Source organism: Stegostoma tigrinum, chromosome 41, assembly GCF_030684315.1.
Source record: "Stegostoma tigrinum isolate sSteTig4 chromosome 41, sSteTig4.hap1, whole genome shotgun sequence".
NCBI lineage: Eukaryota > Metazoa > Chordata > Chondrichthyes > Orectolobiformes > Stegostomatidae > Stegostoma > Stegostoma tigrinum.
In genome coordinates this window covers 9,609,577-9,623,150 of record NC_081394.1, presented here as the reverse complement: position 1 = coordinate 9,623,150, position 13,574 = coordinate 9,609,577, and the positions used below count along the sequence as shown (strand labels likewise).

Below are 13,574 nucleotides of genomic sequence, written 5' to 3'. Positions count from 1 at the left end.
GGTTCGGGGCACTGACCGCTCTGTACGCCTCCGCTCCCCACACACTCACACTCGCTCTAGCACACACTCGCTCTATCACACACTCTCACTCTATCACACACTCGCTCACACACTCGCTCACACACTCGCTCACACACTCACTCACTCACTCTCACTCACACACACTCACTCACACACACACGCAGACACACACCCAAATACACACACACACACACACACACACACACGCTCACACACGCACGCACAAAACCTTTAAGTGACATCAATGTGACTGACACTTTTGTCGTCACCCTGAGATCATCACTGTCAGTCGTAGGTTTTGTATCCATGGCAACTTAAAAGGAAGCAGAATTAACTCTCTCTCCCCGTCTCTCGCTCTCTCTCCCCGTCTCTCGCTCTCTCTCCCCGTCTCTCTCTCTCTCTCCCCGTCTCTCGCTCTCTCTCCCCGTCTCTCGCTCTCTCTCCCCGTCTCTCTCTCTCTCTCCCCGTCTCTCGCTCTCTCTCCCCGTCTCTCTCTCTCTCTCCCCGTCTCTCTGTCTCTCTCCCCGTCTCTCTGTCTTTGTCTGTCTCTCTCTATCCCCCGTCTCTCTCTCTCCCCACCTCTCTCACCACCTCGCTCTCTCCCCCATCTCTCTCTCCCTGTCTCTCTCTCTCCCTCCCCCCGTCTCTCTCTCCCTGTCTCTCTCTCCCTCCCCCCCGTCTCTCTCTCTCTCCCCTGTCTCTCTCTCTCTCTCCCCCGTCTCTCTCGCTCTCCCCCTGTCTCTCTTCCTCGCCTTGCTCCCAACCCCCTTCCCTCTTTCCCTCTCCATCCCCACCACCTTGCTCCCCAACTCACATCCCTCTCTTTACACCTCTGCCTCTCTCCCCACCCCCATCCCTCTAGCCTCGTCCTTCTCTCCCCACTCCTATCTCTCCCCAGCTTCCTCTCTCCCCGCCCCCATCTCTTGCACCTCACCACCCCCCTCCCGCCGCCACTCCCCACACCCCCCTGGCTCGCTCCCTCCCTCTCTGTGAGCCGCTCGGTGTGATTTGAGGACACATAATACCATTCTGGATGTGGTGTAATTGGAACTGAATGGGCCTTGCGACCAGGGAGCCAGACAACACTTTGAGCCCGGTGACCCCCCAGCTTCTCTGGGTCCCCGTGCGAAATCACAGCCGCTGGTTCTCCAGTCTCAGTCTGCCTTTAACCTGTTCACGCCGCACCTCCTCACACACTCGCTCCACCATTACAGCCTTCACTCTCTCAGCTCTGGGGCAGGAACTGGAGGCCATTCAACCCCATAGGCCCATAGGCTCGCTCCGTGTGGCCACTTCCCCCGACCCCCGGTGTGCCACTCGGCATAGCTCTGGGCCATGAGCTGTTGTTCTGAATCGTTGCACAGCAAGATCCCGCAGACAACAATGTAATCATTGCTGCTTAATCTGCGCACTCCCCTGGGGGTGGCAGAGCAATAAGTGTGTGTGTGAGTGTGTGTGTGGGTGGGTGTGAGAGTGTGTGTGGGTGTGAGGCAGAGAGCAGGAATGCAGTGTGTGGGCCCTCCCGTTGGTGCAGAGCTCCCCTGGGTTTGCCGGAGACGCCTGCCTGACACAGCCTGGCCTCCCAGACAAAGGGCTGGATTCACTTGTGGATTCGTAGGCAGGGCCTGGCCCTGTGCTCCCTCCCACTGTACAGTCAAATCAGCTCTCACAATGCCCCATGACTATCACTGGCGGGGTTGCGGTGGGGGCGGGTGGGGGGAGCTGCTGCTCTATGGCGCCTCGTGGCCAACTCGGCCTCAAACTTCCCTCTCCCAGCCTGCCATGAGCCTGAGATCCCTGAGCCGGTTGGGAAGCCTGAGGGTCAGAGCCAATTCCACCCCCCAGGATCAGAGGCATTTTGCTGAGTGCCTGGGCCCCCAGAATGAAATGTGTCTGCTCCTTTACTTTATATTTTCCTTCTGTTTTCATTCCTGACGCCCGCTGGAATGTAGGCAGACAGCTCAGGAAAGGCCTCAGGGGAGGGTGGTGTAGGATTTCCACACTGTTGTGTAGACAGACTCAATAACAGGGTGAGATACATTCCAGTTCACTGCTGGTGCAGCTCTCTGTCTCCCCCTCGCTGTCGCTCTCTGTCTCTCTCTCTCCTCTCTCTCCTCTCTCTCTCTCTCTCCCTCCTTCTCCTCCTCTATCCCCACTTCCTCTCCCCTACCCCCCTCTCCCACTCCTCTCTGCACCCCCCCCCACTGCCCCCCTCTCTCTCACTCACTCTCTCCCCACTTCCAACCCTATCTCTCTCTCCCACCAGCCCATCATCTCACTCCCCCTCCACTCCTCAAACCCTCCCCTCTTTCCCGCCCCCATCTCTCTCTCTCATCTCCCAAACCCCTCTCTCACCCCCCCACCTCTCTCTCACCCCCCCACCTCTCTCTCTCAACCCCCACCCCTCTCTCTCACCCCGACCCCCTCTCTCTCTCATCTCCCAAACCCCTCTCTCACCCCCCCACCTCTCTCTCACCCCCCCACCTCTCTCTCTCAACCCCCACCCCTCTCTCTCACCCCGACCCCCTCTCTCTCTCACCCTCCAATATCTCTCTCCCCCACCCCCTCTTTCTCACCCCGACCCTCTCTCTCTCTCTCTCTCATTCTCTCCCTCGCTCACACACCCTCCAACCTCTCTCTCTCCCCCGCCCTCTCTCTGTCTCTCACTCTCACCCCCACCCCTCTGTCTGACCCCCCTCTCTCTCTCTCTCTCACCCCCACCCCTGTCTCTCCTATGCCCACCCCTCTCTCTCTCTCTCTCACCCTCACCTCCCCCTTTCCCACCCCTTTCTCTCATCCCCCACACCCTCTCTCTCTCTCTCTCACTCCCCACCCCTCTCTCACACACCCCCACCCCCACTTCACCTCCAGACCTCTCTGTCCCCCCACCCTCTCTCTCACTCTCTCTCCCTCCACACCCTCTCTCTGTCTCAACCCCCACCCCTCTGTCTCTCACCCCCCCCACCCTCTCCTCTCCCCACTCTCTGTGCTCTCTTGCCCCTCCACTCGTCTTTCTTCCCTCGCCTCTTTCCCCCTCCCCGCACCCCCCATCTCTCTCAACCCACTTCCCAAACTCTCCCCCCATCTCTCCCCTCCCCTCTTGCTATCCCTTTCTCCACCCTCTACCCTGACTCCCACTTCTCTCCCCACCTCCCCCAGCTCTCTCTCTGCTCTTCCCCGCCTTCCCCTTAACCCCATCTGTCTCCCCCAGTCTGTCTATCGCCCTTTCTCTCTCTATCTCTCTACCTTTCTATCCCTCTATCTCTCTACCCCCTCTCTTTATACCCTTCTCTCTCTATCCCTCTTCTTCTCGATCCCTCTATCTCTCTATCACTCTCTCTTTATTCCTCTCTCTTCTCTCTTTCTTTATCCCTCTCTCTCTATCCCCTCCCAGATGTGTGTGCTTGTGTAGCTGATGCAGATCAATCCCAGTTGGTGAGGGATGGCGCCGGGTTTATTGCTGCCTGGGAGTGCTCTGGCTTGGGGGGGGGCGGGGGGGGGACGTTTTTGACATCTCCCTGGGGGAAGGGGGTTATTATGGGCAGCCTCTGGGAATGACACAGCTGATCCAGTTCATTGGGAAGAGCCCGGTCTCCCTAGTGGGCCTCCCAGCTCATGACCTGCGGCCTCTCCTGGGTCTGGGCCTGTCTCTCAGGCTCGAAAGGGGCTACCTCACACCGTCACCCCTCCCCGCCCTGCACCGTCACCCCTCCCCACCCTGCTCCGTCACCCCTCTCCACCCTGCACCTTCACCCCTCCCGCACCATCACCCCTCCACGCCCCATACCGTCACCCCTCCCCACCCTGCTCCGTCACCCCTCCCCAGCGGACACCGTCACCCCTCCCATCACCCCCCTAATAGCACCCCTCCCTGCCCCACACCGTCACCCTTCACCACCCGGCACCGTCACCCCTCCCCACCCCACCTACCGTCACCCCTCCCCGCCCCACTCCGTCACCCCTCCCCAGCGGACACCGTCACCCCTCCCATCACCCCCCTAATAGCACCCCTCCCTGCCCCACACCGTCACCCTTCACCACCCGGCACCGTCACCCCTCCCCACCCCACCTACCGTCACCCCTCCCCACCCCACCTACCGTCACCCCTCCCCACCCCACCTACCGTCACCCCTCCCCACCCCACCTACCGTCACCCCTCCCCGCCCCACTCCGTCACCCCTCCCCAGCGGACACCGTCACCCCTCCCATCACCCCCCTACTAGCACCCCTCCCCGCCCCACACCATCGCCACTCCCTATCCCTCACTGTCACCCCTCCACTGTGTCTCATCCTCTATCCCTCCCTCTTCCTGCCCCTCTCTCTCTGTCTTTCTGTGTCTCTCTCTCTGTCCCTTTCACTCTGTCACTCTATCTCCCTCTCTCTGTGACTCTGTTCCTCAGTCTGTCTCTCCCTCACACTCTCTCCCCTCTCTCTGTGTGACCCCGCCTCTCTCTCTCTCCCTCTCTCTCTCTCTGTGCCTCTGTCACTCAGTCTGTCTCTCTCAGTTTCTCCCTCACTCTGTCTCTCTCTCTCTCTCTTGCTGTCCCTCTCTGCCTCCCTGTATCCCTCTCTATCCATCTCTCACTCTCTCCCTCTCTCTTCCTCTCTTGCCCAACTCCCTCCTCTCTCTCTGACTCTTTCTGCCTCTCTCTCTCAAACTTGCTGTGTCTGTCTTGGTCTCAAACTCTCTTTCTCTCTCTGTTTCTCTGACTCTGCTTCGCTCGTTCTGTTAGTCGCTCTCCCTCTGTCCCTCTGATCCCTGACCTCCCCTTCCCTGATTCCTGTTTAGTCTGGGATGGTTTCATTATCCTGACCTCCCTATCCTGGCTCGCTCTCCCTAGTTTTGAACAAGAGTGTGTTATATCTCTCTCTGAACTGCCTGACCCTAGCCTCTCTCGAGGGCTGTGTGGACCATGATTCCTGGATTCCACAGGAAATTGCTGGCATTCCAGCGGACCGGGAATGCTGGCGATGGGATACAGGGGGACAGAGGCAGGGTGCTGCTTTGGCCTGTGACTGGCTCCAAGCCAGTTCAACAGGCAATAATTTCAGGATTTTGATTATTCTTTCTCCATATCTTCACAGCAGATATGTCCTCACGGCTCCCTCAGCACTGACGCTCCGACAGTGCCCACTCCCTCAGCACTGACGCTCCGACAGTGCCCACTCCCTCAGCACTGACCCTCCGACAGTGCCCGCTCCCTCAACACTGACCCTCCGACAGTGCCCACTCCCTCAGCACTGACCCTCCGACAGTGCCTGCTCCCTCAGCACTGACCCTCCGACAGTGCCCGCTCCCCCAGCACTGACCCTCCGACAGTGCCTGCTCCCTCAGCACTGACCCTCCAACAGTGCCCGCTCCCTCAGCACTGACCCTCCGACAGTGCCCGCTCCCTCAGCACTGACCCTCCGACAGTGCGGTGCTCCCTCAGCACTGACCCTCCGACAGTGCCCACTCCCTCAGCACTGACCCTCCGACAGTGCCTGCTCCCTCAGCACTGACCCTCCGACAGTGCCTGCTCCCTCAGCACTGACCCTCCAACAGTGCCTGCTCCCTCAGCACTGACCCTCCGACAGTGCGGTGCTCCCTCAGCACTGACCCTCCGACAGTGCCCGCTCCCTCAGCACTGACACTCCGACAGTGCCCGCTCCCTCAGCACTGACCCTCCGACAGTGCCCGCTCCCTCAGCACTGACACTCCGACAGTGCCCACTCCCTCAGCACTGACCCTCCGACAGTGCCCGCTCCCTCAGCACTGACCCTCCGACAGTGCCCGCTCCCTCAGCACTGACACTCCGACAGTGCCCACTCCCTCAGCACTGACCCTCCGACAGTGCCCGCTCCCTCAGCACTGACCCTCCGACAGTGCCCGCTCCCTCAGCACTGACCCTCCGACAGTGCCTGCTCCCTCAGCACTGACCCTCCGACAGTGCCCGCTCCCTCAGCACTGACACTCCGACAGTGCCCGCTCCCCCAGCACTGACCCTCCGACAGTGCGGTGCTCCCTCAGCACTGACCCTCCAACAGTGCCCGCTCCCTCAGCACTGACACTCCGACAGTGCCTGCTCCCTCAGCACTGACCCTCCGACAGTGCCCGCTCCCTCAGCACTGACCCTCCGACAGTGCCCGCTCCCTCAGCACTCACCCTCCGACAGTGCCCGCTCCCTCAGCACTCACCCTCCGACAGTGCCCACTCCCCCAGCACTGACCCTCCGACAGTGCCCACTCCCTCAGCACTGACCCTCCGACAGTGCCCACTCCCTCAGCACTGACCCTCTGAGAGTGCCCGCTCCCTCAGCACTGACCCTCTGTCAGTGCCCACTCCCTCAGCACTGACCCTCCGACAGTGCGGCGCTCCCTCAGCACTGACCCTCCGACAGCGCGGCGTTCCCTCAGCACTGACAGGAAATGTGTATTTATTTATCTGAAGTAGGTTTTAAGTGCAGCTCTCCCTAACCCAGAGACAGAAGACAGTGTCTCGACTGAAAAAGCGTGTCATTTTACGTGGAGGATATGCGTGACGAGCTTATTAAAACACGCGGGGCATATGTAGCAGGGGGTTTGGTGTAACACTGCAGGGTGGGGGTGTAGGTCAGGTTTTGTGTGGGTGGCCTGGGGTTGAGTAGACTTGGTTCAGACTAGTCCTCAGGTCCTCAGTCTGTCTGTCCCTGGCTGACCCTGCCCAGTTTTGCTGGAACAACCAGGAATGGGAGTGTGGCTGGGGACTGCTACACTCTGTCGCCTCAAAGTAGTTTCACTGGAATTCTGAGGAAGTGTCACCAGACCCGAAACGTTAACTCTTTTTCTCTCCTCCACAGATGCTGCCAGACCTGCTGAGCTTTTCCAGCAACTTCTGTTTTTGTTCACTAGAAATGGCTGCTTCTTCCTGGGGCTGTCCCTGACCCTGGGGGTGGTACAGACTCCCAGATACCCCGGGAGGGAGTTACAGACTGGAATCTGTTCGAGGGGGCTCAGGGTGGGGGGGTTTATCTACAGAATAACAGATGCCCTGCGGGAGGGAGTTACGTACTGGAATCTGTTCGAGGGGTTCAGGGTGGTTTATATACAGGATTAAAGATACCCTGGGAGGGAGTTACAGACTGGAATCTGATCGAGGGGGCTCGGGGTGGGGGTGGGGGTGGGGGGGGGTTTATATACAGAATAACAGATACCCCGCGGGAGGGAGCTATGTACTGGAATCTGTTCGAGGGGTTCAGGGTAGTTTATAAACAGGATAACAGATACCCTGGGAGGGAGTTACAGATTGGAGTCTGATCAAGGGGTTTGGGGGGTTTATATACAGAATAACAGATACCCCCCAGGGACGGAGTTACAGACAGCAATCTGAACGAGGGGTTCGGGGTGGTTTATAAACAGAATAACTGATACTCCGGGAGGGAGTTACAGACTAGAATCTGATCGAGGGGTTCAGGGGGTTTATATACAGAATAACAGATACCCCCCGGGGAGGGAGTTACAGACTGGAATCTGATCGAGGGTGTTCAAAGTGGTTTATATACAGAATAACACGTACTCCCGGGAGGGAGTTACGTACTGGAATCGGATTGACTGGTATCGGTGTATCATATCGCCTGACCGATTCGGGTCCAGCCTGTTTTCTGGTGGCTCTGATCACTTGTTGCTTCTCCTCTGCAGGGTTTGCCTTCCCAGATTGGGCATACAAGCCGGAATCGAGCCCCGGATCCCGCCAGATCCAGCTCTGGCACTTTATCCTGGAACTTCTGCGGAAGGAGGAATATCACGATGTCATCGCCTGGCAGGGGGACTACGGCGAGTTTGTCATCAAGGATCCCGACGAGGTGGCGAGGCTCTGGGGGGTCCGCAAGTGCAAGCCCCAGATGAACTACGACAAGCTGAGCCGGGCCCTCAGGTAAAGGCCCAGCCTGGCCCCACAGCAGAGCCTAGCCTAGGCCTCAGCCTGGGCTCCCTCAACCAAAGCTCGGCCTAGGCCCAGGGCAGGACTTTCACAGTTAATGGCAGGGCCCTGTGGGTGGATTGTCCAACAGAGAGACCTGGAAATGGACATAAGTAGTTCGTCGAAAATGGCATCACAGGGTGAAAGCATTAGCCGTTGTAGGCCAGAGGAGAAGGCCCAGGATTTGGGATGCCATGTTGAGATTGTACAGGAGATTAGTGAGGCCACTTTTGGAACACTATGCCCGGATCTGGCAACCCTGCTACAGGAACAACGTTATTACAATAGGGAGGGTTCTGTACTGAGGGAGCGGGCACTGTCGGAGGGTCAGTGCTGAGGGAGCGGGCACTGTCGGAGGGTCAGTGCTGAGGGAGCGGGCACTGTCGGAGGGTCAGTGCTGAGGGAGCGGGCACTGTCGGAGGGTCAGTGCTGAGGGAGTGGGCACTGTCGGAGGGTCAGTGCTGAGGGAGTGGGCACTGTCGGAGGGTCAGTGCTGAGGGAGCGGGCACTGTCGGAGGGTCAGTGCTGAGGGAGCGTCGCACTGTGCCCTCACCCTCAACACTGAACCTCCGACAGTGCCCGCTCCCTCAGCACTGACCCTCCGACAGTGCCCGCTCCCTCAGCACTGACCCTCCGACAGTGCCCGCTCCCTCAGCACTGACCCTCTGACAGTGCGGCGCTCCCTTAGCCCTGACCCTTGGACGGTGCGGTGCCCCCTCAGTGGTGACCCTCGGACAGTGGCAGTGGCCCAGCAGTGAGGGGGGGTGTGAATGAGTGCCTCGTGGCGCTGGGAGAGTTTGTAACCGCTGTTTCTGTCTCTGCTGCAGATATTACTATAACAAGCGAATCCTTCACAAGACCAAAGGGAAACGGTTCACCTACAAGTTTAATTTTAATAAGCTGGTGCTGGTGAACTATCCTTTCATTGACATGGGTAAGTCGCCCAGGAGAGGTTTGCAATGTGAGGGTTTAATTCCTATTGTGGTGGGCTGGGACAGGCTCAGGGTTGTGAGGGGCTGAATGGCTCGCTGTTCCTGTCTGAGGGGGGTCTGAGTGCCATATTTGTGGCGTGAGGGGGTGATGACGTACCGCGGAGCTCCCAGTGATAACACATGAGTGCTGGCTGGCCCTGGTTTGTGGATAGTTTAAACGCAGTGTATTTTTGGGGGGGTTTGTGCCCCTGGGTGGCTGGGAAATCTCCCCCCCGGTCGGTGGTGACAACGGGCCGGTTGGTGGGCTCAGAGTTTGCTGGATGGGTTTTCGGCTCCTTCTCTCTCTCTCACTCTCTCCCTCTCATACACACACACTCTGTCTCTCTCTCTCACTCTCTCTCACACACTCTCTCTCTCTCACACACACACATACTCTCTCCCACTCGCTCTCTCACACACACACTCTCTCTCTCTCCCTCTCTCTCTCCCCCTCTCTCTCCCTCTCTCCCACACTCACTGTTCAGCGGGGTATAGCTGCAAACTCTGTGCTTTGCCAGTCAGCGAGAGCCGCCTCTCAAATCCTCCACCTTCTGTTTCCATTTCTCAGCACAGCCAGCACACAGCCATACTCAGCTTTCCCTCTCCCCCTCCCTACATCCCTCTCCCCTTCTCTCTGTCTCTCTCTCTCTCCCCCACTTCTCGCTCTCTCTCCCCTTCTCGCTCCCTCTCCCCTTCTCGCTCCCTCCCTCCTTCTCTCTCTCTCCCCCACTTCTCGCTCCCCCTCCCCTTCTCGCTCTCTCCTTCTCTCTCTCTCTCTCCCCCCCGACTTCTCGCTCTCTCCTTCTTACTCTGTCTCCCCTTCTCCCTCTCTCTCCATCTTCCCTTCTATCTCTCTCACTCCCTCACCCCTTTTGTATCTCTCTCCCCTTCTCACTCGCTCACCCCTTCTCGCTCCCCTCCCCTTCTCGCTCCGTCTCCCCTTCTCTCTCTCTCCCCTTCTCTCTCCCTCGCCCCTTCTCACTCCTTCACCTCTTCTCCCTCCCTCTGCCCTCTCCCACTCCCTATCTCTCTCCATCCCCATTGTCTCTTAATCCTCCTCTCCACCCCTCTCTCTCTCCCCCCCTCCATCCCCTCTGTCAGTCCTGCCTCACGAGGTTCTGAACTGCCCTTGAGCTCCCTCTTCCCCTCAAACTGTGTTCTATCCCTCTCTATCTCTTTGTGTGACACCTACCCATGTTGATGTGCCACCCTTCCAGCTCGATCAGGTCTGCCTGCCCTTTGTGTCACTAAGTGAACCCCTGGAGATGGCCACGCATCTTCCTGTCTCTCTCTCTCTCTCTCTCTCTCTCTGTGCTGGCAGCTGCTCGACTACAACAGCATCACAACCCATGCTGTCAATGTCCCAGTTCTCCCCAGTCCCAAGGCAGCGGGATGATGGAAGATGTGTGACTTGGTCTCATCCTGGTTCCTTTGGGAAGGCATTGGGGCTTGGAGGGTGGGGTCCTGAGGCAAATAGTGCCAGATCTCACCAGATTGACCTGTGGTTGGGACACGGTCAGACGGTGGTCTGTGGGCTGGGGTGCTGATGGATTTACCCTGGGAGCTGTGATATGTCTGGGATGCTACTGCCTGGTTTGGGATGGGGAGGGGGTATTTGTTGGAAGGAGGGCTTGAGATAGGGGCAGGTGATGTCAAAAAGTGTACGTTGTAATTTCCAAAAATTAACCTACATCTCTCTCTCTCTCTCTCTCTCTCTCTCTCTCTCTCTCACTCTCTCTCTCTCTACCCCCCTGGACCGCCTCTGCCCTCCCTCCCTCTCCCCTTGCCCCCTCCTCCCCTCTCCCTCTCTCCCCCTCTCTCTCTCTCTCTCTCCCCCCTTGCCCTCCCTCCCTCTCTATCTCTCACTCCCCTTGCCCCCTCCTCCCTCCCTCCCTCTCCCTTTGCCCCCTCCTCCCTCTTACTCTCTATCTCCTTTCCCTCTCCTCCCTCTCCCCTTCCCCCCTTCTCCCTCTCTCTCCCGCCCTCTCCCTTTGCCCCCCGCCTCCGTCTCCCTCCCTTGCCCCCCTGGCCCCTCCCCCAGGTGCAGCCGTGCCCCAGAGCGCACCCCCAGTGCCCACAGGCTCCAGCCATTTCCGCTTCCCTCCCTCCACGCCTTCGGAGGTGCTGTCTCCGGTGGAAGAACTCCGGTCCCCGGCCCCGTACTCGGTGCTTGGGCGCCGCCTGGCCCGTGGCTCTGTCAGCGACTGCAGCGACGGCACGTCCGTCACTTCGGAACTGGAGGACGGCCTGCAGGCCGAGGACCGGCGAGGCGGAGGGGGAGGAGGAGGAGGGGGAGCAGCAGCAGCCGGGGCCCCCCCTACTGGCCCAGAGTTGAACGGCCTGCGCCCAGGAGCCTCAGGCCTGTTCCGCCTTTACCCCAGGCACCGGGGCCTGCACCCCGAGCCCCTCAGCCCCTTCCCGGCCTCTCCCATGGGGCCGGGGGCAGGCCTGGGCCTAGCGCCCGCCCTCTCGCCTGCCCTCTCGGTCACTCCCACCCACCTGAGCTACACGCCATCGCCCAGCCTTAGCCCCATGTACCCGGGGAGCAGCCATTTCTCCTTCAACCCCGAGGACATGAAGCGTTACCTCCAGGCCCACACCCAGAGTGTCTACAACTATCACCTCAGCCCTCGGGCCTTCCTGCACTACCCCAACATCGTGGTGCCCCAGCCCCAGAGGCTCGATGCCAAGCCAAGCGCCACCGGGCCAGCTGCTCCTCCTCACCACCACCACCACCTCCACCAACACCCCCACCATCACCCTCCTCCACCCCCTCTACCCCTGCCCTCCTTGCCCCTGCCCCCTCTGGGGCCTGAGGAGCCACCCTCCTTCAAGTTCAAGCTGCAGCCCCCGCCGCCGGGCCGCAAGAACCGGGAGAAGGCCAGGCCTGCGCCACTAGGCCCGGACACCGATGAGGTGCCAGGCTGCAGCAAGCCCCTGCCCCACATCAAAGTGGAGCCGGTCTCCGACCCTGAGGAGGAGGAGGAGGAAGAGGAGGACGTGGAGGTGACGGACATCAGCGAGGAGGGCGAAGACGACGGGGAGGTCTTCAAGACCCCGACCGCCGTCGCCGAGCCCCCCCCGCCCCCTCCCCCGGCCCCCGAGCCCCCTCAGGCCCAGCAGCCCGACTCCCGCTGCATCCCTCTGAAACTCCGCTTCAAGCGGAGGTGGAGCGAGGACCAGAGGGCCGAGGCGGCCGCTGAGGAGATGGATGACAAGAAGCCGCGCCCCGAGGACCCGCCCGGATGCCCGGGTGGCGCCCGAAGGGAGAGCACGGACCTCCAGCAGGCCACTGCCGAACTGTCTCTGGAGAATAAGGAGTCATTGTGACTCTGTGCCTCTCCACTTCGGCTCGGCTTCAAGCCTCGCCTGACCATCAAGCATATTATCGACGCAGCAGCATGGGAAGGGGGGACGCGGGGTGGGATTGGGAGGGGGCAACAGTGTCGGCCGATGTTGTCAAACCCCTTTCCGCACCCCTCTCCCCCTTCCTGCCACCAAATCTTCAGAGAGACGTATCGCCCGATCATAACCTTTAACCCTGATGGGCAAGGGTACCTTAGCCAATGCCTGAACAGGATGGCGTTCACGGGGCAAGGTGGGGTGGTTGAGGGGGGCGCTTGGGTTTAATGGGGAGGTTTATCCCCCACCCCACAACCTCCCTCCAACCTTAGCTTCTTAGAACCCACCCTGTCATGTTTGTTTTTTGTTTATGAAAGCAAAATCAGATAACGAACGAATAAATGAAAAATTGCGGCCTTTTAAATTCTATCGGGTAAGGGGTTTTGGGGGGGTGGGAGGGCGGGAGGGACCTTTCTTTTTTTAAAAAAAACGTGTAAATGACAACAAGGGAGGAAAAATTATCGGGTTTGGGGCGGGAGGGGCTAGGGTTTTAGGGGTAAGGAGGGAAACTTCCAGTTTCTCTCTTTTTTTTATTATTATTGTCTACTCGCTTCTTTTTTTTAGAATAATGCAATGATTTCTCTCTCGAGCTCTTGGCTCTCGCCTTTTCTAGCGTCTCCTACCACCCCCCCACCCCCCCCCCCCCCCCACACACACACACACGCAACCCCCCCACCCACGAGGCTTGTTTTCCCCTCTCCCCACCCTCCTATGAAGACATGCAAAATCTCCCGTGGTCCCTGGCAACATGGCCGCCCAGTGACTCCCATGATAAGAGGCCACTGGAGAATCGTGGGTGGGTTTTTATTTGGTTGTGGGGCGTGAATTTACTTTTATTTTGTGAATTTATTGTTATTTTGGGGGAGGGAGCATCGGACAGCGCTTTTCTGAGGCCTTTATTCCCCCCCCAACCCCATCAGACTGCGGGTCTCCATGGGCAACGGCGGCCATTTTGCGCCGGCCTAAGCGCAGTCAAGGCCTTTTCATTTGCAGCGTAACTTGAACTTTGACCTCCACTGGCACCACGCGTGGGCACCCTCCCTCCAACACACGACCCAAATCCCACGAACCTGCCACCCACCCCCCGACAAACTCCAACCTGCACCCCCGCCAGCCCCCTCCACCGCTTGTGGCCTGAATCCTCACCAAACCTCCTCCCATGTCCTTAGCCACTGTCTCACCCTCTTCCTTCCCAACCCGAACTACCCCCCCGGCCATCATCCCTACCACCCCCAACCCCGGCC

The 13,574-nt window shown here is 59.4% G+C and overlaps 1 protein-coding gene across 3 annotated transcripts in view; it reads left to right on the top strand.

Annotated features, from left to right (window-relative positions):
• Window positions 1-12,707, top strand: part of LOC125448502 (ETS domain-containing transcription factor ERF-like) — a 257,359-nt gene extending 244,652 nt beyond the window's left edge. For all 3 annotated transcript variants that reach the window (XM_059641239.1, XM_048523839.2, XM_059641240.1), the window contains 3 exons: window positions 7,678-7,912; window positions 8,785-8,891; window positions 10,970-12,707. In XM_059641239.1, the coding sequence (XP_059497222.1) occupies window positions 7,678-7,912; window positions 8,785-8,891; window positions 10,970-12,258 (1,631 nt within the window). In that variant the 3' untranslated portion in view covers window positions 12,259-12,707. The remainder of the gene's footprint in view (window positions 1-7,677; window positions 7,913-8,784; window positions 8,892-10,969) is intronic.
• The last annotated feature ends 867 nt before the right edge of the window (window positions 12,708-13,574 follow it).